Source organism: Borostomias antarcticus (genome assembly GCF_949987555.1).
Source record: "Borostomias antarcticus genome assembly, chromosome: 13".
Taxonomy (NCBI): domain Eukaryota; kingdom Metazoa; phylum Chordata; class Actinopteri; order Stomiiformes; family Stomiidae; genus Borostomias; species Borostomias antarcticus.
Window position 1 is genome coordinate 21774804 of NC_140246.1, and position 27241 is coordinate 21802044.

At 46.6% G+C, this 27241-nt stretch overlaps 2 protein-coding genes across 5 annotated transcripts; one reads left to right on the plus strand and one right to left on the minus strand.

Annotated features, from left to right (window-relative positions):
* Window positions 1–1848: 1848 nt before the first annotated feature.
* Window positions 1849–20335, minus strand: rpap3 (RNA polymerase II associated protein 3). 4 transcript variants are annotated; one of them, XM_084447622.1, is made up of 18 exons: window positions 20266–20335; window positions 19090–19248; window positions 18835–18990; window positions 18491–18727; window positions 17161–17288; window positions 16930–17051; window positions 16763–16833; window positions 14767–14910; window positions 14553–14680; window positions 9007–9128; window positions 8626–8696; window positions 8274–8349; window positions 7792–7808; window positions 5596–5816; window positions 3886–4078; window positions 3482–3579; window positions 2537–2637; window positions 1849–2337 (listed from the first exon to the last, which is right to left on the minus strand). In XM_084447622.1, exons 1-18 carry the CDS (start codon window positions 20296–20298, stop codon window positions 2252–2254), a joined length of 2163 nt encoding a protein of 720 aa, XP_084303748.1. In that variant the 5' UTR covers window positions 20299–20335; the 3' UTR covers window positions 1849–2251. The 4 variants fall into 4 exon arrangements, with proteins under 4 accessions (XP_084303748.1, XP_084303750.1, XP_084303749.1 ...); XM_084447624.1 differs by lacking the exon at window positions 20266–20335 and adding an exon at window positions 19472–19566; XM_084447623.1 differs by lacking the exon at window positions 7792–7808 and having other exon boundaries at window positions 8260–8349.
* atp23 (ATP23 metallopeptidase and ATP synthase assembly factor homolog) lies at window positions 19659–26973 on the plus strand. Its single transcript, XM_084447626.1, has 6 exons — window positions 19659–20028; window positions 20293–20338; window positions 22247–22328; window positions 22536–22673; window positions 22836–22919; window positions 26574–26973. Exons 1-6 carry the CDS (start codon window positions 19881–19883, stop codon window positions 26775–26777), a joined length of 702 nt encoding a protein of 233 aa, XP_084303752.1. The 5' UTR covers window positions 19659–19880; the 3' UTR covers window positions 26778–26973.
* Window positions 26974–27241: the final 268 nt, after the last annotated feature.

Sequence of the window (27241 nt, forward strand, 5' to 3'; positions counted from 1 at the left end):
TGGTGCCCAGCGGCAAACTAGCTGCACCACCTCGGCTGCCAGGACACTGATCTGATTGGCCAACCAGACTCTCACTGTCACAGGTACGGTCCACTCATCTGGTTGGCCATCAATGACTATTTTACTACATTTTCTACAACGGAGAGTTTGGATACTTGATTCTGATTGGCTAGCCGCCAAAATACTCTGTAACCTACGGCTGCGACCGCATAACAATTAGTATTAATGCGCCGTCAATCTCATTAACGAGGCCATTGATAAGATCAAGCGGTAGGCTATGCTTTGCGTAGCAACCACTCGCAGCAACCTCGCATTTTTCGTATCCTATTACAAAAACGCACTCTTCAGTTCGACTCCAACACTTCCACACCCCTACCAGCAAATACGAGTGCTCTGGAGAACTGTTTTAATAACTGCACAATAGCTGGAAATATTCAAATAAACGGGAACCACCCGGATTATGCCTTATGGCTTCTGTGAACAAGGCCAACCCAAATAGGCGAAATAGTGTACTATAGCCTATCGCGGAAGATTTTGTAAATACTAAAATGATAAGAATGATCAGTAAATAAATGATTGAATGTTACTACTGAGTGTTTTTTGTGAATATATATATGTAGTAACCGTTATAGAAAAGCAATTGACCACGAGAGGCAGTGGGTTACACAGGATTTCACCACAGCTACGGGGCGTTGTTAGGCCCGACGCGATAGCTAGATTGCTTAAATCTAGTGTGCAAACATGAGTTCAGTCAATAGCGACTGGTAACCACCGACACTTCTGCTCTCCTCCACAGATCCTCCCTGCTGTGGCTGCTGAAGAGATGTTTTATAAACTATGTAAATTCAGCATGATTTGTGTAGTATATTTTTATACTGTATCATACTGTATAACATCAATCATATCTGTATTACTCTCATGTGGTAATCATTTTATTAGAATAAGGAATAAACTTCACTTTAGGTAGAACTGTGTTATTATAAGTAGTTTAACATGTGAGGTACAACAGATGTCCTGAGTCAGTATTCCTTAGTCCTGTCTTGTGTCAATAAGATGTGAACGGTCACCTCTGGTCAGTTAGCCTACTGTTGTAATGTGATCCCAGGAATCCCCGTGTCCGAGGAAGGGGGGCAAGAGCTCAGCTGATGCAGAGCTCATCTGACCCATTGACCAATCAGAAGACCACATCTGCCTGAAGTCAGGATAAAAGCTTGGCACCTCGAAAGAGAAAGTCAGTATTGCCTAGAGATTTGGCCCTGTGTTAGGCATGCTCAATAAATTGTTGATTCGAAGTTTTTGGCCTCCTTGAAGTTCTGTTCCACACGAAGATTATGCTTTTGAAATACACTGCAATTGTATTTGCAATGTGCAAAATGCAGTAGAAACAGTCGCATTATAGTTGTCTAGGTAGCCGGTTGCCAAGCTAGGTAGAGGTAGTCTTAGGTCGTAGGTTCCAGGCCCTCATTGGGCACAGGTAACCAAGGTTTAGATTTTGGCTAGTTAAAATATCAAATAATGGTAAAGTAGGATGGTCTTAACATAAAGGACTCTTTAATTATGAAGTCATGCAATCAGTTGACCTTTCCTTAACTATGCCAACCCTTTAGTCCAACATATTCTCCACAAACACAAATGTGTTCCACAGAATATGATAACCATATTTGTCTTGCCATATTCTGTTTCCTATCTGCAATTCCTTTCAGTGATCAATAAAGGCTGAGCCGTTTCACTGCCTCTCCACTAGACCAACAGGACGTCCCTGAGGGCCAGGGGCCATACTCGGGCTTTCTGTTCACAGGCGGGACTCTTCGTCACCCCAGAGAGAGAGGGAGAGGGCGAGAGAGAGAGCACACATGAATAAACATCTTTATTACGCAATTCAACTGTTTTCCAAGAAAAGACATGGAAGTAACCCAGACTGAAACAGCGACACATCATTCTGTCAGAACATGATAGAACATAACACACTGCTGAATTTGCCTTAGTTGTAAGCGGAAGACCATCTTGCGTTATATCAGATATCACTGATCCACCAACATGGAAGCACAAAATAACTGATGCATGGCAGGCTATACTGGGGATACCTACACAGCAATGTTTTGAACACTTACATATTATCAAAACCATTGAAAAAATAACACTTAAAATAAATGATTTTGGCTGCCGTTTACAATCCAAACTATGGTCTCAGTGGTGTTGCCTGTTTAGTTCAAATTGAGTCCCATTTCCAGGTATCCGTGTCCTCCCATGGTCACACCCCATATTTCTCCTGTAAGACTCTGACAGAAGAGTCCTCCAGCCCCGCTTGGTGAAGGAAGTCAAACAATTCTTGCAAAACTGGAAAAGCAACATGAGAAATGGTCAGTTGGGCCGATACGTGCACACAGGAGACATCGTGTTCAATGACAAGCCGGTACAGTAGCATGCAGTAATCATGACACTGAGAAGGCCTAGCATAACATTTCCATTGTTTAATATAGAAATACAGGATCATATTATATCATGTGATAATGTTGTGCTGTGGTAGGGTGTGTACCTTTCTTCTCCGGGGTGGACATGAACATGACGGCCATGTGGAACCTGCGCACGCTGGCCAGGCTGCGCAGCACCTCCAGGATGAGCAGCGGGTCTTCCTTCCTGAAGAGGAGTTAACACCACCGTGTTCAGGAGTTAACACCACCGTGTTCAGGAGTCAACACCACCGTGTTCAGTTCAGGACTAAGCTCTAAAGCTCACCAAGCGTCAGATTCTGAAAACGTTGTATGTTGTTGTGTACGAGTCCTGGTTCTAAGTACTACTTGAAATACTTGGAATTTACTTTTCTGTCCTCTGATGCTCTTGGAACAATGAAAACAACTACAACAGAACCAAGGGGCTGTTAACCCCCCCAGCCTGACAGAACCAAGGGGCTGTTAACCCCCCCAGCCTGACAGAACCCAGGGGCTGTTAACCCCCCCAGCCTGACAGAACCAAGGGGCTGTTAACCCCCCCAGCCTGACAGAACCAAGGGGCTGTTAACCCCCCCAGCCTGACAGAACCAAGGGGCTGTTAACCCCCCCAGCCTGACAGAACCAAGGGGCTGTTAACCCCCCCAGCCTGACAGAACCCAGGGGCTGTTAACCCCCCCAGCCTGACAGAACCAAGGGGCTGTTAACCCCCCCAGCCTGACAGAACCAAGGGGCTGTTAACCCCCCCAGCCTGACAGAACCAAGGGGCTGTTAACCCCCCCCAGCCTGACAGAACCAAGGGGCTGTTAACCCCCCCAGCCTGACCCTCCAGACAGACTCAAGCAAACACTTACTATTTAAAAATCCCCTATGTGGACTGAGCTGAGCTGAGCTGTGTTCTTACTGAGCTGAGCTGTGTTGTGTTCTAACTGAGCTGAGCTGTGTTCTTACTGAGCTGTGTTGTGGTGTGTTCTTACTGAGCTGAGCTGTGTTGTGTTCTTACTGAGCTGAGCTGTGTTGTGTTGTGTTCTTACTGTGTGTAGAAACTCTGGAGCGTCCTCAGGATCAGGTTGAGAATGTCTGGTTCCAGTGAGCTCTGGAAGATCTGGGAAAAACCCTGCGGCTCAATTTGCTAGTGGAGAACACACACACGCGCGCGCGCACACACACACACACACACACACACACACACACACACACACACACACACACACACACACACACACACACACACACACACACACACACACACACACACACACACACACAACATCAGTTTTTGGTGGCACTGGCATCTATACATTTCTTTCTTTGTCAGAAAACATGATCTATCTCAATACAATAAGACAATATTACACTTACTGTCTATGTCCGTGCAAATAACAGACTAAAGCGTGAAGGGAATCAGAGTGTGTGTGTGGCGCTCAGACAGACCCACCCTCAGGTACTGGTAGATGAGCTCCGGGCTGCCCCGGACCTGCCGGAGGCCGGCCTCCAGCTGGAAGCTGTTGTTGGGGGCAGAAGGGACGCGCCGCGCCTCCGCCGAGGACGAGGGGGGGGTCCCTGCTGGACCGCCGGTCTGCTCTCTCCTCCGCTGCATCTCTGTCTGCGTGCCGTCGCCCTCCGGACCCCTGAAACGCACACGCGCGCGCACACACACACACACACACACACACACACACACACACACACACACAGGATCAGTTGAACTATATATAGCAATATAGGTCCTATAGCATGGAAGGCAACAGAACACTAAACAGCAGCGCATACCTGATAGTAGGGCTGGGTATCGATTCGAATTTCAAGAATCGATTCGATTCCGATTCACAAGGTTCAGAATCGATTATCACGATTCAATTCGATTCGATTCAATATCGATTCGGTTAGTGTTACTAACCCTAACCCTAACCCTGTTTAGCTGTAACCTTAATTACATGACTGCCAAGTTATGCAACACATCAATACTAGGGCTGGGTATCGATACTGATTTCCAAAAATGAATAAATGAATGAATGAATCATTGAATTAATTAATGAACTATTCATTCCTTCATTTATTCATTCATTCATTAAATAAAAGATTGATTTTGGGATTCATGAATCAATATTTTAAACCCAGCCCTACCTGACAGGGGGCTGTGAGATGGGGGGGGGGGTCTCTGTTTACCTGACAGGGTCTGTGAGATGGGGGGGGGTCTCTGTTTACCTGACAGGGTCTGTGAGATGGGGGGGGGTCTCTGTTTACCTGACAGTGTCTGTGAGATGGGGGGGGGTCTCTGTTTACCTGACAGGGTCTGTGAGATGGGGGGGGGTCTCTGTTTACCTGACAGGGTCTGTGAGATGGGGGGGGGTCTCTGTTTACCTGACAGGGTCTGTGAGATGGGGGGGGGTCTCTGTTTACCTGACAGGGTCTGTGAGATGGGGGGGGGGTCTCTGTTTACCTGACAGGGGGCTGTGAGATGGGGGGGGGGTCTCTGTTTACCTGACAGGGTCTGTGAGATGGGGGGGGGTCTCTGTTTACCTGACAGGGGTCTGTGAGATGGGGGGGGGGTCTCTGTTTACCTGACAGGGGGCTGTGAGATGGGGGGGGGTCTCTGTTTACCTGACAGGGTCTGTGAGATGGGGGGGGGTCTCTGTTTACCTGACAGGGGGCTGTGAGATGGGGGGGGGGGGGGGGGTCTCTGTTTACCTGACAGGGGTCTGTGAGATGGGGGGGGGGTCTCTGTTTACCTGACAGGGGGCTGTGAGATGGGGGTGGGGGGGGGGGTCTCTGTTTACCTGACAGGGTCTGTGAGATGGGGGGGGGGTCTCTGTTTACCTGACAGGGGGCTGTGAGATGGGGGGGGGGTCTCTGTTTACCTGACAGGGTCTGTGAGATGGGGGGGGGTCTCTGTTTACCTGACAGGGTCTGTGAGATGGGGGGGGGTCTCTGTTTACCTGACAGGGTCTGTGAGATGGGGGGGGGGTCTCTGTTTACCTGACAGGGGGCTGTGAGATGGGGGTGGGGGGGGGGGTCTCTGTTTACCTGACAGGGTCTGTGAGATGGGGGGGGGTCTCTGTTTACCTGACAGGGGGCTGTGAGATGTGGGGGGGGGTCTCTGTTTACCTGATAAGGGGCTGTGAGATGGGGGGGGGTCACTGTTTACCTGACAGGGGGCTGAGTGGGCGGGTCAGGGATCTCTTCTATCTTCAGGATCTTGGCGCTGGGAGAGGCGGAGAGTGGCGAGGAGGACGGCGCCTCCCTCAGGGCGTCAGGGAGGGGGGCGCTCAGCCCCCCCACCTCCTCCATGTCCACTCTCCTCAGGGCGTCAGGGAGGGGGGCGCTCAGCCCCCCCACCTCCTCGATGTCCACTCTCCTCAGCGGCTTCTGGAACAAACAACCAATAACACTTAATAATAATACAACATAATAATTCATTTGATTTACAAAGCACTTTCATTTCAGTGAGACAATCTCAGTCATTAAGAAAAGCAAGCAGTGTAATGACAAGCAGAATAAAAAATTATAATAAAAAAACAGACACAAATTAATATATAAAATATAAAGGCATTTCATACTAAAAGCTTTTCTAAACAAGCAGGTCTTTACACCAGTCTTAGACTGTGAGGGAGACGTTCCACTGATTCCATCAACGTTGATTCCATAGAATGTTCAATGGAATTAATCGTTTGTATTCATGTTAATGATCGTTTGTATTCACATGAAAACACAAAAAGAGTGACTCAGTGATGCCCAACCTGTATACTGTTAACTGCATGTATACTATAACTGTTAACTGCATGTATACTATAACTGTAACTGCATGTATACTATAACTGTAACTGCATGCATACTATAACTCATGGGTTCCCAAACTCCATCAATGTGGGCCTCCACTCTGAAAACAGTGACACACCCCCAACCCCCCAAATTTGTCAATTTTGCAAGGCAGCGTTAGCTAGCCCATAACGTTACACAGCTAAGTTAGCTCAGTGGCACCTGTTGCTAATTAATACTAACGTTTTCACACAATACATTCATGCCTGCGGGGGAGGCTCTCTCTACAGCTCTCTCTAGGCACTATCCACAAATTTAATATACATCTCTCCCATTATTTATTTAGATCTTCCGACCTTTACAATCACATTTCATTCATAAAAAACATAGAAAATTTAAAAATAAAAAATGTTTTCCTTTTTTTTCTTCTTCTAACCATCCCTCCGCGCCTCCCCTGTATTTCTTTGGGGCCCCCCAGGGGAGGCCCACCTCACAGTTTGGGAATTCCTGCTATAACTGTTAACTGCATGTATATTGTAACTGCATGTTGAAGAGGAACTTGCACCTAAGAATTTACCCAACTACACAGGTGCCCATGTGACAGTAAAGTGTCGTTACTCACGTTAGAGCGCAGGTGAGGAGGTTTATCTTTACTCACGTTAGAGCGCAGGTGAGGAGGTTTATCTTTACTCACGTTAGAGCGCAGGTGAGGAGGTTTATCTTTACTCACGTTAGAGCGCAGGTGAGGTTTATCTTTACTCACGTTAGAGCGCAGGTGAGGTTTATCTTTACTCACGTTAGAGCGCAGGTGAGGAGGTTTATCTTTACTCACGTTAGAGCGCAGGTGAGGAGGTTTATCTTTACTCACGTTAGAGCGCAGGTGAGCTTTATCTTTACTCACGTTAGAGCGCAGGTGAGGAGGTTTATCTTTACTCACGTTAGAGCACAGGTGAGGTTTATCTTTACTCACGTTAGAGCACAGGTGAGGTTTATCTTTACTCACGTTAGAGCGCAGGTGAGGTTTATCTTTACTCACGTTAGAGCGCAGGTGAGGAGGTTTATCTTTACTCACGTTAGAGCGCAGGTGAGGTTTATCTTTACTCACGTTAGAGCGCAGGTGAGGTTTATCTTTACTCACGTTAGAGCGCAGGTGAGGAGGTTTATCTTTACTCAGGTTAGAACGCAGGTGAGGTTTATCTTTACTCACGTTAGAGCGCAGGTGAGGTTTATCTTTACTCACGTTAGAGCGCAGGTGAGGAGGTTTATCTTTACTCACGTTAGAGCGCAGGTGAGGAGGTTTATCTTTACTAACGTTAGAGCGCAGGTGAGGAGGTTTATCTTTACCCACGTTAGAGCGCAGGTGAGGTTTATCTTTACTCACGTTAGAGCGCAGGTGAGGTTTATCTTTACTCACGTTAGAACGCAGGTGAGGTTTATCTTTACTCACGTTAGAGCGCAGGTGAGGAGGTTTATCTTTACTCAGGTTAGAACGCAGGTGAGGTTTATCTTTACTCACGTTAGAGCGCAGGTGAGGAGGTTTATCTTTACTCAGGTTAGAGCGCAGGTGAGGTTTATCTTTACTCACGTTAGAGCGCAGGTGAGGTTTATCTTTACTCACGTTAGAGCACAGGTGAGGTTTATCTTTACTCACGTTAGAGCGCAGGTGAGGAGGTTTATCTTTACTCACGTCAGAGTGCAGGTGAGGTTTATCTTTACTCACGTTAGAACGCAGGTGAGGTTTATCTTTACTCACGTTAGAGCGCAGGTGAGGAGGTTTATCTTTACTCACGTTAGAACGCAGGTGAGGTTTATCTTTACTCACGTTAGAGTGCAGGTGAGGTTTATCTTTACCCACGTTAGAGCGCAGGTGAGGTTTATCTTCACTCACGTTAGAGCACAGGTGAGGTTTATCTTTACTCACGTTAGAGCACAGGTGAGGTTTATCTTTACTCACGTTAGAGCGCAGGTGAGGTTTATCTTTACTCACGTTAGAGCACAGGTGAGGTTTATCTTTACTCACGTTAGAGCGCAGGTGAGGTTTATCTTTACTCACGTTAGAGCGCAGGTGAGGGTTATCCAGCGGTTCTACCATCCTCCTCTGGGACGGCTCCTCCGTAGCCAACAGACCCTCCAGGCTCAGTTCCTTTAGGGCAGAGAACAGGACCAGAAAGAAGCAGTCAGGCTCCGCTAAGACCTGTTATGACCATCCAGGCTCCGCTAAGACCTGTTATGACCATCCAGGCTCCGCTAAGACCTGTTATGACCATCCAGGCTCCGCTAAGACCTGTTATGACCATCGAGGCTCCGCTAAGACCTGTTATGACCATCCAGGCTCCGCTAAGACCTGTTATGACCATCCAGGCTCCGCTAAGGACTGTTATGACACCCAAAACAATACAACCACTGAATACTTAGTCACCATGGTGATTTTCTTCAGTTCGTTCAACGCCTGCTTGTTTCCTGGTTCCAGCTTTAGAACCTGCGTGAAATCTATCAGGACAAATACAACACAGGTAGGTTAGCATACACTGCAAACTGATGGAATATTGAATAGAGTTCCACTTGGAAGCTGTACACACACCAGCACCCACACACAGCTCCTAGTGTACGGGCAGGGCAGGGCTACACACACACACACAGCTCCTAGTGTACGGGCAGGGCTAGGCTGCACACACACACACAGCTCCTAGTGTACGGGCAGGGCTAGGCTGCACACACACACACAGCTCCTAGTGTACGGGCAGGGCGAGGCTGCACACACACACACACAGCTCCTAGTGTACGGGCAGGGCTAGGCTACCGTCTCTGGCCAGGGCCAGAAGCCCCAGAGCGGCCCTGGCTGAGCCCCGGCGGGCGAAGGCCTTGGAGTATGTGTCGTCCAGGGTGATGGCTGCGCTGCAGTCCTGCTCTGCCTCCCGGTACCTGGGGGACGACCACACACAGCCAGACCACACACAGTCAGACCACACACAGCCAGACCACACACAGCAAGACCACACACAGCCAGACCACACACAGCCAGACCACACACAGCCAGACCACACACAGTCAGAACACACACAGTCAGAACACACACAGGCAGAACACACACAGGCAGACCACACACAGTCAGACCACACACAGTCAGACCACACACAGTCAGACCACACACAGTCAGAACACACAGTCAGAACACACACAGTCAGAACACACACAGCCAGAACACACAGTCAGACCACACACAGTCAGAACACACAGTCAGAACACACACAGCCAGAACACACACAGTCAGACCACACACAGCCAGAACACACACAGCCAGACCACACACAGCCAGACCACACACAGCCAGACCACACACAGCCAGACCACACACAGCCAGACCACACACAGTCAGACCACACACAGCCAGACCACACACAGGCAGACCACACACAGTCAGACCACACAGTCAGAACACACAGTCAGAACACACACAGCCAGAACACACACAGTCAGACCACACACAGCCAGAACACACACGGCCAGAACACACAGTCAGAACACAGTCAGACCACACAGTCAGACCACACACAGCCAGACCACACACAGCCAGAACACACACAGTCAGACCACACACAGCCAGAACACAGTCAGAACACACAGTCAGACCACACAAAGCCAGACCACACACAGTCAGAACACACAGTCGGAACACACAGTCAGAACACACAGTCAGACCACACACAGCCAGACCACACACAGTCAGACCACACACAGCCAGAACACAGTCAGAACACACAGTCAGAACACAGTCAGACCACACACAGCCAGACCACACACAGTCAGAACACAGTCAGACCACACACAGTCAGAACACACAGTCGGAACACACACAGTCAGAACACACAGTCAGAACACACACAGCCAGACCACACACAGTCAGAACACACAGTCAGAACACACACAGCCAGAACACACACAGTCAGACCACACACAGCCAGAACACACACAGCCAGACCACACACAGTCAGAACACACACAGTCAGATCACACAGCCAGACCACACACAGCCAGACCACACACAGTCAGACCACACACAGTCAGAACACACACAGTCAGAACACACACACAGTCAGAACACACACAGTCAGAACACACAGTCAGAACACACACAGTCAGACCCCACACAGCCAGACCCCACGCAGTCAGACCACACACAGTCAGACCACACACAGTCAGACCACACACAGTCAGACCACACACAGTCAGAACACACAGTCAGACCACACAGTCAGACCACACACAGCCAGACCACGCACAGCCAGAACACACACAGTCAGACCACACACAGCCAGAACACACAGTCAGACCACACACAGTCAGACCACACACAGTCAGACCACACACAGCCAGACCACACACAGCCAGACCACACACAGTCAGACCACACACAGCCAGACCACACACAGCCAGACCACACAGTCAGACCACACACAGCCAGCGCACACACAGTCAGAACACACACAGGCAGACCACACACAGTCAGACCACACACAGCCAGAACACACACAGCCAGAACACACACAGTCAGACCACACACAGCCAGAACACACACAGCCAGAACACACAGTCAGACCACATACAGTCAGACCATAGTCAGACCACACAGCCAGACCACACACAGCCAGACCTAACACAGTCAGACCACACACAGTCAGACCACACACAGCCAGAACACACACAGCCAGAACACACACAGCCAGAACACACACAGTCAGACCACACACAGCCAGAACACACACAGCCAGAACACGCAGTCAGACCACAGTCAGAACACACAGTCAGACCACACACAGCCAGACCACACACAGCCAGACCACACACAGCCAGAACACACACAGTAAGACCACACACAGCCAGAACACAGTCAGAACACACAGTCAGACCACACACAGCCAGACCACACACAGTCAGAACACACACAGTCAGAACACGAAGTCAGACCACACACAGCCAGACCACACACAGCCAGAACACACACAGTCAGACCACACACAGCCAGAACACACAGTCAGAACACAGTCAGACCAGACACAGCCAGACCACACACAGTCAGAACACAGTCAGACCACACACAGTCAGAACACAGTCGGAACACACACAGTCAGAACACACAGTCAGAACACACACAGCCAGACCACACACAGTCAGAACACACAGTCAGAACACACACAGCCAGAACACACACAGTCAGACCACACACAGCCAGAACACACACAGCCAGAACACACACAGCCAGAACACACAGTCAGACCACACAGTCAGAACACACAGTCAGACCACACAGCCAGACCACACACAGCCAGACCACACACAGTCAGACCACACACAGTCAGAACACACAGTCAGAACACACACAGTCAGAACACACACAGTCAGAACACACACAGCCAGACCCCACGCAGTCAGACCACACGCAGCCAGACCACACGCAGCCAGACCACACGCAGTCAGACCACACGCAGCCAGACCACACGCAGCCAGACCACACGCAGCCAGACCACACGCAGTCAGACCACACGCAGTCAGACCACACGCAGTCAGACCACACGCAGTCAGACCACACACAGCCAGACCACACACAGCCAGACCACACACAGTCAGAACACACAGTCAGAACACACAGTCAGACCACACACAGCCAGAACACACACATCCAGAACACACAGTCAGACCACACACAGCCAGAACACACACAGTCAGACCACACACTGTCAGACCACACACAGTCACACCACACACAGCCAGAACACACACATCCAGAACACACACAGCCAGAACACACACAGTCAGACCACACACAGCCAGAACACACACAGTCAGACCACACACAGCCAGAACACACACAGCCAGAACACACAGTCAGACCACACACAGTCAGACCACACAGTCAGACCACACACAGTCAGAACACACACAGTCAGAACACACACAGTCAGAACACACACAATCAGAACACACACAGTCAGACCACACACAGTCAGACCACACACAGTCAGACCACACACAGTCAGACCACACACAGCCAGACCACACAGTCAGACCACACAGTCAGACCACACAGTCAGACCACACACAGCCAGACCACACACAGCCAGACCACACACAGCCAGACCACACACAGTCAGACCACACACAGTCAGACCACACACAGCCAGAACACACACAGTCAGACCACACACAGCCAGAACACACACAGTCAGACCACACACAGCCAGAACACACACAGCCAGAACACACAGTCAGACCACACACAGTCAGAACACACAGTCAGACCACAGTCAGACCACACACAGCCAGACCACACACAGCCAGAACACACACAGCCAGACCACACACAGCCAGAACACAGTCAGACCACACAGTCAGACCACACACAGCCAGACCACACACAGTCAGACCACACACAGTCAGAACACACACAGTCAGAACACACACAGCCAGACCACACACAGCCAGACCACACACAGCCAGACCACACACAGCCAGACCACACACAGTCAGACCACACACAGCCAGACCACACACAGCCAGACCACACACAGTCAGAACACACACAGTCAGACCACACACAGCCAGAACACACGCAGTCAGACAACACGCAGTCAGACCACACGCAGTCAGACCACACGCAGTCAGAACACACGCAGTCAGAACACACACAGTCAGAACACACACAGCAAGAACACACACAGCCAGACCACACACAGCCGGACCACACACAGCCGGACCACACACAGCCGGACCACACACAGCCGGACCACACACAGCCGGACCACACACAGCCGGACCACACACAGCCGGACCACACACAGCCGGACCACACACAGCCGGACCACACACAGCCGGACCACACACAGCCGGACCACACACAGTCAGACCACACACAGCCAGACCACACACAGCCAGACCACACACAGTCAGAACACACACAGCCAGAACACACACAGCCAGAACACACACAGCCAGAACACACAGTCAGACCACACACAGTCAGAACACACAGTCAGACCAGTCAGACCACACACAGCCAGACCACACACAGCCAGAACACACACAGTCAGACCACACACAGCCAGAACACAGTCAGACCACACAGTCAGACCACACACAGCCAGACCACACACAGTCAGACCACACACAGTCAGACCACACACAGTCAGAACACACACAGTCAGAACACACACAGCCAGACCACACACAGCCAGACCACACACAGTCAGACCACACACAGTCAGACCACACACAGCCAGACCACACACAGCCAGACCACACACAGCCAGACCACACACAGCCAGACCACACACAGTCAGAACACACACAGTCAGAACACACACAGTCAGACCACACAGCCAGACCACACACAGTCAGAACACAGTCAGACCACACGCAGTCAGACCACACGCAGTCAGACCACACGCAGTCAGACCACACGCAGTCAGAACACACGCAGTCAGAACACACACAGCCAGAACACACACAGCCAGAACACACACAGCCAGAACACACACAGCCAGACCACACACAGCCAGACCACACAGTCAGACCACAGTCAGAACACAGTCAGAACACACAGTCAGAACACACAGTCAGAACACACAGTCAGAACACACGCAGTCAGACCACAAAGTCGGACCACAGTCAGACCACACACAGTCAGACCACACACAGTCAGAACACATAGTCAGAACACACGCAGTCAGACCACACAGTCAGACCACAGTCAGAACACACACAGCCAGACCACACGCAGTCAGACCACACGCAGTCAGACCACACGCAGTCAGACCACACGCAGTCAGAACACACGCAGTCAGAACACACGCAGTCAGAACACACGCAGTCAGAACACACGCAGTCAGAACACACGCAGTCAGAACACACGCAGTCAGAACACACACAGCCAGAACACACAGTCAGAACACACAGTCAGAACACACAGTCAGACCACACACAGTCAGAACACAGTCAGACCACACACAGTCAGAACACACAGTCGGAACACACACAGTCAGAACACACAGTCAGAACACACGCAGTCAGACCACACGCAGTCAGACCACACGCAGTCAGACCACACGCAGTCAGACCACACGCAGTCAGACCACACGCAGTCAGACCACACACAGTCAGACCACACACAGTCAGAACACACACAGTCAGAACACACACAGTCAAACCACACACAGTCAGACCACACACAGTCAGACCACACACAGTCAGAACACACAGTCAGAACACACAGTCAGACCACACACAGTCAGACCACACACAGTCAGACCACACAAAGTCAGAACACACAGTCAGACCAAACCTGTGGCTTACTTCTGCAGTCTGAGGTAGGCCATGGCCCGGTTAGCGGGTAGGAGAGTGTTGGTGCTGTCGGCCTCCATGCCCCTGCTGTAACACTCCACCGCTGCCTCGTACTTCCCTTGTTTGAAGTAGGCATTTCCCTGAAGAGAGAGGATATGACGTCCAACCAGCACAGCAGAACAGGTGTGAGGAAGTACCTCCCTACGGGCCCCGAGGGGCCTCCTACCCGGTCCTTCTGCACCACTGCCTCCTGTCTCCTCAGCTGCTCCTCCAGGAGCTTCTGCTGCTGGGGGTCCTCCACCACAGGGGGCGCCACCTCCGACTCTGCCGCTTCCTGGCTCCGCACCGTCCCCCCCTTACTGGCTATGGCCTGCAGAGAGGAGAGAGAGAGACAGAATATAGAGGAACACAGAGAGGCATCACAAAGAGGAGAATATTATGCCACGTTCCAGATAGGATTTTGAGCCCATAAGTTTCGACTTCAAGTCACGATTCACGACTTCATAGCGTTCCAGGCAAACTGTCTGAATGCGTGGCATTCTGGATAAATGTAAACAAGCCAATATGGTAAAAGCTTGAGATTTGGCACATTGTCAGAGCTGGCAAGCTAAACATTGTATGCCTAATTTCGCTATGCTAAGAAATCGTACGTTACATTTTATTTATTGACATCATCGACTTTTCGCCATTTGCATGGTCACGTTCAGGTTTACCTTAAAGGACAATGCTCGTTTTTGACAACCTGGACCTTATTTACGACATATTATAAGACATTTGACTCACCGAGATCACTTTGGTGTAGTTCGGAGGCATGTAGAAGAAATTTAAAATCCAGCGCGAGCCAGTATATCCATGTAATGGCGGTGGTCGGGGCACTTAGAATGCAGTTTCTAAAAATCTATTTTCTGCCGCAAAACAGTTGTTTTCATCAATCTGTCTTGATGAATCGCTAGTTGTGCTTGTGTTTTCACATGCCATGATCTTTAGAAACGTCTTTCGAAACGAAATAGCTTCCTCACTTGCTCCAGCACTAATGCGCACAGCGCGCAATCGTTGCTCCAGCACGCTGTGCGCATGCGTGCTGGAGCAAGTGAGGAAGCTATTTCGTGTCTAAAGACGTTTCTAAAGATCATATTACAAAGGCATGTGAAATACCACAACAGGCCTATGCTCTCTATGTAAGCACAACTAGCGATTCATCAAGACAGATTGATGAAAACAACCGTTTTGCGGCAGAAAATAGATTTTTTGAAACTGCATTATAAGTGCCCCGCGATCCTACCGCGTGCTACCGCGATCCTATTCCAGTAGAACCAAAATAGCTACAGGAATCATCATTGTAATATTGGCTAACTGCTTAAACCACTGAAAGCTACCGTTAATGTAATGGAAGCTGCTGTTGTGAGCCAACTAGCTATCACGGTCTTATTGTGCAACTTTACAGCTTGCTATTGGCAGACAGCACCATACAAAACCACACTTGCGCATCATTAGAATTTCAGCAATTTATTTGGGATTCAACATTCAAAACTGAACATGGAAACTGAATACTACCCGAGTACATTTCAATCTGCTGCCAGTGCCATCAGTGCTCGGTTTGTTTACATTACGCGCGCTGCTTGCGTTCATGAATATCCGACGGAATGACGTTCCATGTAGTGTCCGAAAACCGTTTAATCATTCCCTATGTAGTTCACTATATGGGGAACACTACATGGGGAATAGGGAGTGAGTGAACGATTTCGAACCGTTTCGAACACAGCTACTGTTTATTTCCTGTGTTTACCGTCGCTCTGACGTCAAACAATGGAGACGAGCAATAAAAGACTGCGGTTATCATATCCACACACAACCGCTGAAACCGGAATTGTCCAAAAACTTCACCCTGGACTCCTGTTTCAAACAAACACGGTTTCAGGGGCCCGAAAGCGCGGTTGCATGTGGTCGAACAGTGCAACCGCAAAGACAAATACACGGTTGCAAAAGTACACGGGCTCCTGTGGACAGTCTCACATAGCCAGACCCATCTCCACGCGTGGTTTACGCTGTACCAGTGCTGGAGAAAGGTCTGGCTGGACCATTCGGAGAAAGGAGAAAAAAAAAATCTTTAAACCAATCACCATCGTCTTGGGCAGAGCAGTTGCTACTGTAGGTGGTTGTTGTTTTACGTAGTCTGGATTGAATCTGATTGGGGTTGATCATGCCCTTATGACGTCACCTACCTCTTTCACCCTCTCCCTCTCCCTCTGTGCCTCCCGGTTGCCAGGAACAAGCCGGAGAACCGCTTCATAATCTAAACACAGGTTAGAGGAAAACATAGAATTCTGCCATTTTCAAAATATGAGCTGTTTAGTTGTGAATCAGAATGCTCAGTCAGAGCTCTCCTCACCTTCTAAGGCAGACTCGTAGTTCTGCAGGGCCAATCGACACGCCCCTCTCCGCGCAAACGCTTTGAAGTAATTGTTGTCGAGAGCAACGGCCAAGTTGCAGTCGGACTCAGCAACAGAAAACCTACCAGAGAGGAACACAGACGAATCTCAGCTCTCACACAGTATCCCTGCTGAGCCCAGATATGTTTGTGACCATCATGAAGTCATTCACAGGATGCGGCGCTGCTTACTTGTTCAGCCTGAAGAAGCAGGCGGCCCTGTTGGTGGGCAGAACGGGGCTGTAAGGGTCCGCCCCCATGCCTCTAGTGTAACACTCAATGGCTTCATCATACTTCCCCTCTTTGAACAGCTCATTACCCTGGAATAATACCACACACATTTGCATTGTTCAAGGCAAATTGCTCTCTGGTTTCCTTCAAAGACAGTTTTGCATTACAATCACCTTAGACCAGGGGACTCAAACTCAATTGGCTTGGGGCCACTGCTGGTATCGTTATCTCATAGGAGGGCCTCTTCAAGGTTCAAGTACTACATAACTATAAGAAAGTGCAATATTTCTGAAAATTAAATTTTTTGTTTCCATAACTATTCCATAACTAACATTTTCATCATACAAATTCAAACAGCGGTTTCTATACATTTTTATATATTTTAACAGTAGGTACAAATCTTTTGTCCTCACTTTTATTTTATCTTGAATAGTCTACATTTGTACTTTATTCTATTTGAGCTTCAAGATGTGCATCACTACTGTAAGCCTGCCCTGGACCTGTACTTGCATTTATTTAAGTTCAAGTTTGTTTCCATTTCTTGCCAGACAGTTGAATACATTTGTAGGCTACTACTCTATTTGACGTTAGCCCTCTCAGATGAGTGGCTCATTTTTTCCTCTCGTCTCCCTACGCCTCATACTGTCCCTGCGACATCATTACTCTATGTTTAGTAATGAATGACGCTTCACATTTGCCTTTTTTCTTTTTCTTTACTTTTTTCTTGCATATCAGGCAGGTAGCATTTCCATTGAACTCCAAAACAAAAAATGCTGCAATGTCCATCTTTCTTGAAGCTGTCTGTGTTGCTAATGTTAACCATGAAAATAGCCTCTCTGTGGCTAGCTGCAAATCGTTCATAGTTCATAGTCAAGTTTGGATTGATTGCACCTGTGACTGTATTCCTCACTCACCTCGCACACTGCTCACAATAACAGCATTTTGTTAGGCCAAGTTTGAGCCACTTGAATTTCGCATGTAGGCCTGCCTGCCGGTGCCATGAACAGGAAGTAATTTTGTGGGCTGGATTACATTATATTTTTGGCATCATGTCGCAGGCCGGACCCTAGTTTTCTGTATTTCAACTTAAACATAATACCAATAAACACATATTTTATATTTGTCATGTGCATGATACAGGTAACCATGTACAGTAAAAAGCTTAACTTAATGCTTAACTGCGGCCAACATGGGGCTCAAACCTACGACCCTGAGGTTGAGAGTTGCCAGGCAGCATTGCGGACACATGAATCAGCAGCCTACCAGGGCTAGGGGCAATAGCCAACTGTACCTTCTCCTTCTCGGCGAGGGCCCTCTCCTGATCAACAGGTACTGCAGACTCCTCCGAATCAGAGTCTTTGGACTCCACAGGGCTGTCCTCTTTATCCATAGACTCCACAGGGCTGTCCTCTTTATCCATAGACTCCACAGGGCTGTCCTCTTTATCCATAGACTCCACAGGGCTGTCCTCTTTATCCATAGACTCCACAGGGCTGTCCTCTTTATCCACAGACTCCAAAGCCTTGTCCTGCCAGGAAAACAAGGAAATGTCAGACCAAGCACAGGCCTCCAGGTGGCATTTAAGTTACAGCGTCACTGTTCTTGATCAGTATAGGATATTATTCTTGAATTTACCACATCAAATTTATCCCAGGACTGGTAGTCGTAAGCCTTTATCCGGGGAGCTTGCTGTGGCTCCCTCTGCGCAATGTCCTGCTTTGGTTCCTCCTTCGGTTTCTTCTTCTCCCTTTTCCTTTTGAAGTCCTTATTTCTCACAGGTGGGAGACTTTTCTGAAGCGGACAGACAGGGCATTGAAAGTTCCTGTTACCTGCAAGAGAATATAACTTGATGATATCCAACATACTTCGAGATGGATAGCAGCAACATACCTCTGGCTCGCCAAAGCTTCCTGTTCGTAGCTGGTCATCTTTTTTCTTTATGTCTGTTTCCCAGCTGGAAAGTTCTTTCATGAAGGTGTTCAGATCTTCTGCATTCTGTCGTATTTGTAGTTGCAACTCGATGGCTTTATTTGGACCTGCCATGCCTTCCTGTGTGTGAAAGACATTGCACACACTGTTCTACTTGATTGTAAAAACTGTGAACTTTGAAGTAATCAAAATTGTTCAATATAGGCTAACATTAGTTGCAAAAAATCTATCTGGCTAACGTTAGTGCTAGCACTAACTAACTTAAAAAACGTTATGCCACTTCTTAGCAAAACCCTGCTGCAACCACGCAGATAATCGTATCATGTCATTTGAGGAGGAATACCTGTTTGGGTCCCAAGGCTTAAAACGATGAAGCTGAAAACCTGGTTATAAATGTTTAGCTAACCGTGATGTCTGGATACGTTCGGCGCCATGACAGCAATGTCCCAAGAGCCTTTGCGTTTGTTCTGCTCGTGAACTGAGGGTTGCCACATGCACGCGCAGAGACGTTTTTTGCCGTTAACTTCACCATTATATTTTAATATGACATATGTGTTCTCATTCATCTAGACAAATCACATGTTTACCACGCCTTGCTATACATAACCACAGTGTTTAGAACTAATGGTAATTAATTACCCGAATCTTTCACCTTTGGCTCTTCTACGTCACCACATGGTAACTGGTGAACTCTCAGCTAGCTAGGTAGCTAGCAGCAAAATAGCCTAGTTTACACTATAGACATCCATGCAATGGCTCAAACTAAAGAAGAAGAGGATTATGGATACGGACTATTCCCGGACAGGAAAACGGAAAAGTATAAGAAGGGTTCAATTGGAGAAAGCGTGTTCACTTTCAATAACAAGTGTCAGGTCATGCTGCATTGTGCCATGGAGACTAGTAAGTACAGTAGCTAGTCAGATAACGTTAGCTGGAATGTCATTGCAAGGTGCTAAATCGCTGTGTTTATCATCTCATGTAAATAGTTTCCATAAATAATTTAGTTGTCAAAGAACATTTATGTAGCTATGATTACTAGCACTAGTAGCTAGGCTAACTAACCATTAGCTACCTAATAAAGTCATGATGATGATGATGATGATATTTTACATGTCTACTGTTATCTTGCTGTCTTACTATCTTATTGATTCTGTGCCATTGCAGGTCCATATGCAAAACTACTCCTTGGAGCCATGAAGAGTTCAGGGTGGTAGGTAACAGCCAAATCATTAGACCAGGGTCATCATCTTCGGTCCAGGGCTTCCCCTAGCGCCCTGTCAGGGACCATACGTTTTTTCACTAGCCTTTTTCACCCAGTCTGCTCCTCAGTAGTATCTACAGTTAATAGACCCTTTTCTCAGCAGCCATTTGGACATGTCATCACTGATCATGTAATCAATAACATGAATTATAACATATAATTAATAACATAATTATTATTGCCCTGTTCCATTTAGAATTTATTATGTGTGTCATTGCCCTAATATTTTGCATACTGGAATAGCTGTGACACTGAATAATACAACAGGACGTTAGTTAAGTGATTCATTCACACCTGTGCTCACCCTGCAAAGACAACATGGCTGCTGGGAAAGCTCTAGACAATGTAGTTACTCACTGAAGCGCAGCATTTTTTGAGCGATGACAGTCTTTTCTCCAAGGCGGCTGGACTTTCTGCCCCCCCACCTTGCTGTCTGCTCTAGCGGGGGCGGGGCCGAGGGGCGGGGCCGAGGGGCGGGGCCAGCGAGGCACAGAGATTAACATTTCTGTCTGACCGTCTGTATTTGTTAAGGTTTTTAGCCAATCAAATCGTGTTGAGCGGGTGAAGCCTCTAATTGCGTAGGACAGGTGCAGTCTGTTAGAGTAATGTAGCGTTCTCCCTCTGGCGTAGACGGGACTGAGCAGGGTTCACCAGGGTCAAAGTCCTCAACATCCCTTTTGCTGTGGCCCCAGTAGAAGCTCTGGCCAAGATGGTGGAGTGTCTTTCTATACATTTATTTGTGATTTTATCCCATTTTTCACCCAATTTGGTCGACAATCACATTGACCTACTGTTGCCGCTGTGGAGGTCCATCACACAACCCCGCGGTCGGCAATCCAGAAAAGAGAGCACCTACCTGACCACTAGCTACCTGACTACCAGCTACCTGACCACCAGCTACCTGACTATCAGCTACCTGACCACCAGCTACCTGACCACCAGCTACCTGACCACTAGCTACCTGACTACCAGCTACCTGAACACCAGCTACCTGACCACCAGCTACCTGACCATCAGCTACCTGACCACCAGCTACCTGACCACCAGCTACCTGACCACCAGCTACCTGACTATCAGCTACCTGACCACCAGCTACCTGAACACCAGCTACCTGACCACTAGCTACCTGACTATCAGCTACCTGACCACCAGCTACCTGACCACCAGCTACCTGACCACCAGCTACCTGACCACTAGCTACCTGACTACCAGCTACCTGACTATCAGCTACCTGACCACCAGCTACCTGACTATCAGCTACCTGACCACCAGCTACCTGACCACCAGCTACCTGACCACCAGCTACCTGACCACCAGCTACTTGACCACCAGCTACCTGACTAAGCAGTTTTCGTGATTGCTGGTGCACAGTAGGCTAGACGCACAGCGGAGGGGAGAGTGATTCCCTGCCTTCTTCCCTCCACTATATCAGTCTTAAGTCTCATTTTACTGCACAACACATATCTACAGTAATAACCTAGGTCTAAAACTAATGATTGTCCTGTCCTATATGAATCACAAGGCGGGTGAGTGGTCTTTACCCATCTTAAGGGTCTCCGACTGATGATTCAACTCGTCGACTTAAAGGCGGCAGCCCTAATCTGTATTTATGTGTGTCTGTACTCGAATATATGTGTGTGTATTCTGCATGTGTATGTGTGTCTCTGTGTGTGTTTTTGTTTGCTTCTGTATCTGTCTATCTGAATATGTGTGTGTACTCTGCATCTGCTGTGTGTGTGTGTGTGTGTGTGTGTGTGTGTGTGTGTATCTGAATCTGAATCAACATAGAAGTTGTAACCATGTAATCCTGGAGCTGTGTGTGAGACTGACGTCTGCTCACATCTCCTGTGTTCTCAGTGCCGTGTACAAGGACAGACATTTCTCCTGTGAAGATTGTGATGGAACTGTTAGTGGTGGTTTTGATGCAACAACATCGCAAGTAAGGAACAAGTCTTAAAATGTGACGAGAACCTATCAGCCTGTTCTAGACTGTTAAAGCTGTCAGCCTGTCCCAGACTGTAAAAGCTGTCAGCCTGTTCTAGACTGTGTAAAAGCCGTCCGCCTGTTCACCTTGACTGTTTTGTAAGACCACAACCCTCTGTCCACGGTGGTTGGATTTGATTGAAACTGTTTTGCTCTTTTGCAGATCGTTCTGTGTCAGAATAATATTCACCAGCAGTCCCACATGAACAGAGTGGTCGCCCACGAGCTCATCCACGCCTTCGACCACTGCCGGGCGCATGTGGACTGGTTCGACAACTTCAAGCACCTAGCCTGCTCTGAGGTGACACAGACTGCCCCTCCATAGCTCTGCTCACCGACCTACCCGTCATTCTTATATCTATGGTTAGGAGATGTCCATGGTTAGGTGATGTCTATTGATGGGTGGTATCAATCCTACTGCAGATATTAAAGATATTATTTTAACTTTTCCCCTCTTCCTTAGATTCGGGCAGCCAATCTCAGTGGGGACTGCTCTTTCACCAACGAGGTATCCAGGTTCAACTTTGGCTTCAAGCAGCACCAACAAGTACGGTAGTAATAGTGGACTGATTCCCGGTCACAATTCAAATCCCTGTGTCAAAAGGATACCTTTGTTACTTACTGGCTCATAGGGCCAGTGTCCCCTCTCATAGCGCCAGTGTCCCCTCTCATAGGCCCTGCACAGTGTCCCTTCTCATAGGGCCTGCACAGTGTCCCTTCTCATAGGGCCTGCACAGTGTCCCCTCTCATAGGCCCTGCACAGTGTCCCCTCTCATAGGCCCTGCACAGTGTCCCCTCCCATAGGCCCTGCCCAGTGTCCCCTCTCATAGACCCTGCACAGTGTCCCCTCTCTCTCTCATAAGGGCCCTCTATCCCCTCCTCTCCTGGGATATCTGAAAGCTTCCTTCCATGTGAGCCCCAGTCTGGCCTGAAGCTCAGCCTCTGCCGTCCGTCTCCAGGACCTCATTGTCTCTCCTTTTTGCTTCTGCTGGGCCGTGATAGAACAGACCTGTGTTCATTATTATCTGCAGATACTATCACAAACTTTGGGGGTTGTGCCTGACTTCTACAGATGACATGTTTACAGTAGGCAGCACAAACAAGTTGCTCGGGTAGTGACTTCTAAACATTCCTACTGAGCAATAAAAGGCAGATGGTCTGGATAGTAGTGTGTAATACTCTTGAGGTTTAGCTTGTAGTGTGGATAGTAGTGTGTAATACTCTGGTTAAGCTTGTAGTGTGGATAGTAGTGTGTAATACTCTTGTTGAGCTTGTAGTGTGGATAGTAGTGTGTAATACTCTGGTTAAGCTTGTAGTGTGGATAGTGTGTAATACTCTTGAGGTTTAGCTTGTAGTGTGGATAGTAGTGTGTAATACTCTTGAGGTTTAGCGTGTCGTGTGGATAGTAGTGTGTAATACTCTGGTTGAGCTTGTAGTGTGGATAGTAGTGTGTAATACTCTTGTTGAGCTTGTAGTGTGGATAGTAGTGTGCAATAATCTGGTTTAGCTTGTAGTGTAAATAGTAGTGTGTAATACTCTGGGGGTTGAGCTTGTAGTGTGGATAGTAGTGTGCAATACTCTGGAGGTTGAGCTTGTAGTGTGGATACTAGTATGTAATACTCTGGTTGAGCTTGTAGTGTGGATAGTAGTGTGTAATACTCTTGTTGAGCTTGTAGTGTGGATAGTAGTGTGTAATACTCTGGTTGAGCTTGTAGTGTGGATAGTAGTGTGTAATACTCTGGTTGAGCTTGTAGTGTGGATAGTAGTGTGGAATACTCTGGTTGAGCTTGTAGTGTGGATAGTAGTGTGGAATACTCTGGTTGAGCTTGTAGTGTGGATAGTAGTGTGTAATACTCTTGTTGAGCTTGTAGTGTGGATAGTAGTGTGTAATACTCTTGTTGAGCTTGTAGTGTGGATAGTAGTGTGTAATACTCTTGTTGAGCTTGTAGTGTGGATAGTAGTGTGTAATACTCTTGTTGAGCTTGTAGTGTGGATAGTAGTGTGTAATACTCTTGTTGAGCTTGTAGTGTGGATAGTAGTGTGTAATACTCTGGGGGTTGAGCTTGATGATCTCAACGGACCTGCCCACCTGACAAATCAAACTCAGTTCAAGTCCTTTTGAGCTTGTCCTTGTGAGTTGGCCATTTCTTTTCAATGTGATCAACCCAAATGTGGCATTTAGCAGTAGAGTTTGACCGATATAACGATAATTTGGAGCAGGAATGGATCATCAAACTCAACGTAGGAGAAAAAGCAAAGAGTAATGAAAACTCAGAGGGTTTGTTTGTTGCCTCAGGCGTTTAAGCCTCTGCTACCTGCACACACCTGCCCTCTGTCACCTGTTAGGCCTGCATGACCAACGCTGCAAAACATTTCCTTCACTATTCATTTCCTCCATGAAGGATTTCTCTGAGGAGCATCTCTAAGAATGTCTTCCTCACACCCAAGAGTAGAAAGCTATATAATATAGTTCAAGATCCTTGTCAATTAATTCAATATAGATAATGGCAAAAAGAAAAAAATGAAATAAAAATGAAATAGATTTAAAAAGTATATGAACAATATAACGGAACATCCTTACAGGTAAGTGTGATTCGGTGGATCAGGCCTACATCTTTTGAATATGGTCAATTACAGCCACTATCAGAGCCCAGTTCAGACGATAACCATAGTTTTAACATCCTGTCGGTGCCGATTAATCGGCAAAACCGATTGATCGGTTGACCTCCATTTAGCAGTTAGCGGTCTCATGTTGTTACTCTTATACTGTATAATTTTATGTAATAATATTATGTAATAATATAGATGTTATAATACAGTAGATAGTAATAATATAGATAGTAATAATATAGTACAGTAATAATATAGTAGACAGTAATAATATAGATAGTAATAATATAGTAGACAGTAATAATATAGATGGTAATAATACAGAAGATAGTAATAATATAGATAGTAATAATATAGTAGACAGTAATAATATAGATGGTAATAATACAGTACAGTAATAATATAGATGGTAATAATACAGTAGATAGTAATAATATACCTCCCTTGTTCTCTGTAAAGCGCATTGTGTTGCCTCTGGGTATGAAATGCGCTATACAAATAAAGCTTTGATTGATTAATTGATTGAATATAGATAGTAATAAAATAGTAGACAGTAATAATATAGATGTAATAATACAGTAGATAGTAATAATATAGATAGTAATAATATAGTAGATGGTAATAATATAGTAGACAGTAATAATATAGATAGTAATAATATAGATAGTAATAATATAGTAGATAGTAATAATATAGATGGTAATAATACAGTAGATACTAGATAGTAATAATATAGATAGTAATAATATAGTACAGTAATAATATAGTAGACAGTTATAATATAGATAGTAATAATATAGTAGACAGTAATAATATAGATGGTAATAATACAGTAGATAGTAATAATATAGATAGTAATAATACAGTAGATAGTAATAATATAGATAGTAATAATAGAGTAGACAGTAATAATATAGATAGTAATAATATAGTAGACAGTAATAATATAGATAGTAATAATACAGTAGATAGTAATAATATAGATAGTAATAATACAGTAGATAGTAATAATATAGATAGTAATAATAGAGTAGACAGTAATAATATAGATGTAATAATACAGTAGATAGTAATAATATAGATAGTAATAGTACAGTAGATGGTAATAATATAGATCGTAATAATATAGATGGTAATACTAATATAGATAGTAATAATACAGTAGATAGTAATAATATAGATGTAATAATACAGTAGACAGTAATAATATAGATGGTAATAATATAGTAGATAGTAATAATATAGTAGACAGTAATAATATAGATAGTAATAATATAGATTGTAATAATATAGTAGACAGTAATAATATAGATGGTAATACTAATATAGATAGTAATAATACAGTAGATAGTAATAATAAAGATGTAATAATACAGTAGACAGTAATAATATAGATGGTAATAATATAGTAGATAGTAATAATATAGTAGACAGTAATAATATAGATAGTAATAATACAGTAGATAGTAATAATATAGATAGTAATAATAGAGTAGACAGTAATAATATAGATGGTAATAATACAGTAGATAGTAATAATAGAGTAGACAGTAATACTATAGATGGTAATATGTGTTTGGGGTCCCTGCAGCAGTGTGTTCGTGGCCGGGCCCTGCGCTCCATCCTGGCGGTCAGGAAGGTGGACAGGGAGGAGGCGGAGAAGGTGCTGGACGAGGTTTTCCACACCTGCTTCAACGACCACGCACCCTTTGGCCGGATCCCACACACCAAGAAAGACGCCAAGTTTGCCTACAAAGAATTCCAGAACAGAGATCGATATTATGCAAACCTCTAAACATTATGCATGTGAATTCATTTAAAACAAATTAATGGTAATTTACATCCCTGATCTGCCAATCGTGTGATCATTTCAGGACTGTGGATGGGAGACACTTTAATGGACGACTTTACTCTGCCCTTTGCCATATGGACCTACAGTGACTGAGAACTTACTTGTAAATAGTGTTGATTATACTGTGCTACTCGATGAGTCAACCTGTAAATGTTAGAATAAAAGTTTGATTGTTATGAAGAAAAGTTATACTGTGCTGTTATTTTATCACCGTTAAGGACCCCAGACAGGCTGACGGCATCACAATGAATTCAGTGTCAATCCTCTCATGGCACACATTCACAGCAGATCCTATTTTTAATCTCAACGTTGCTGATATTTATGCACTTTGGAAAGGTTGTTGAATCATGAAGCAGGCGTTAATACTGCATAATTACTCTAAAATACACAAGCCACCAAGATTATCT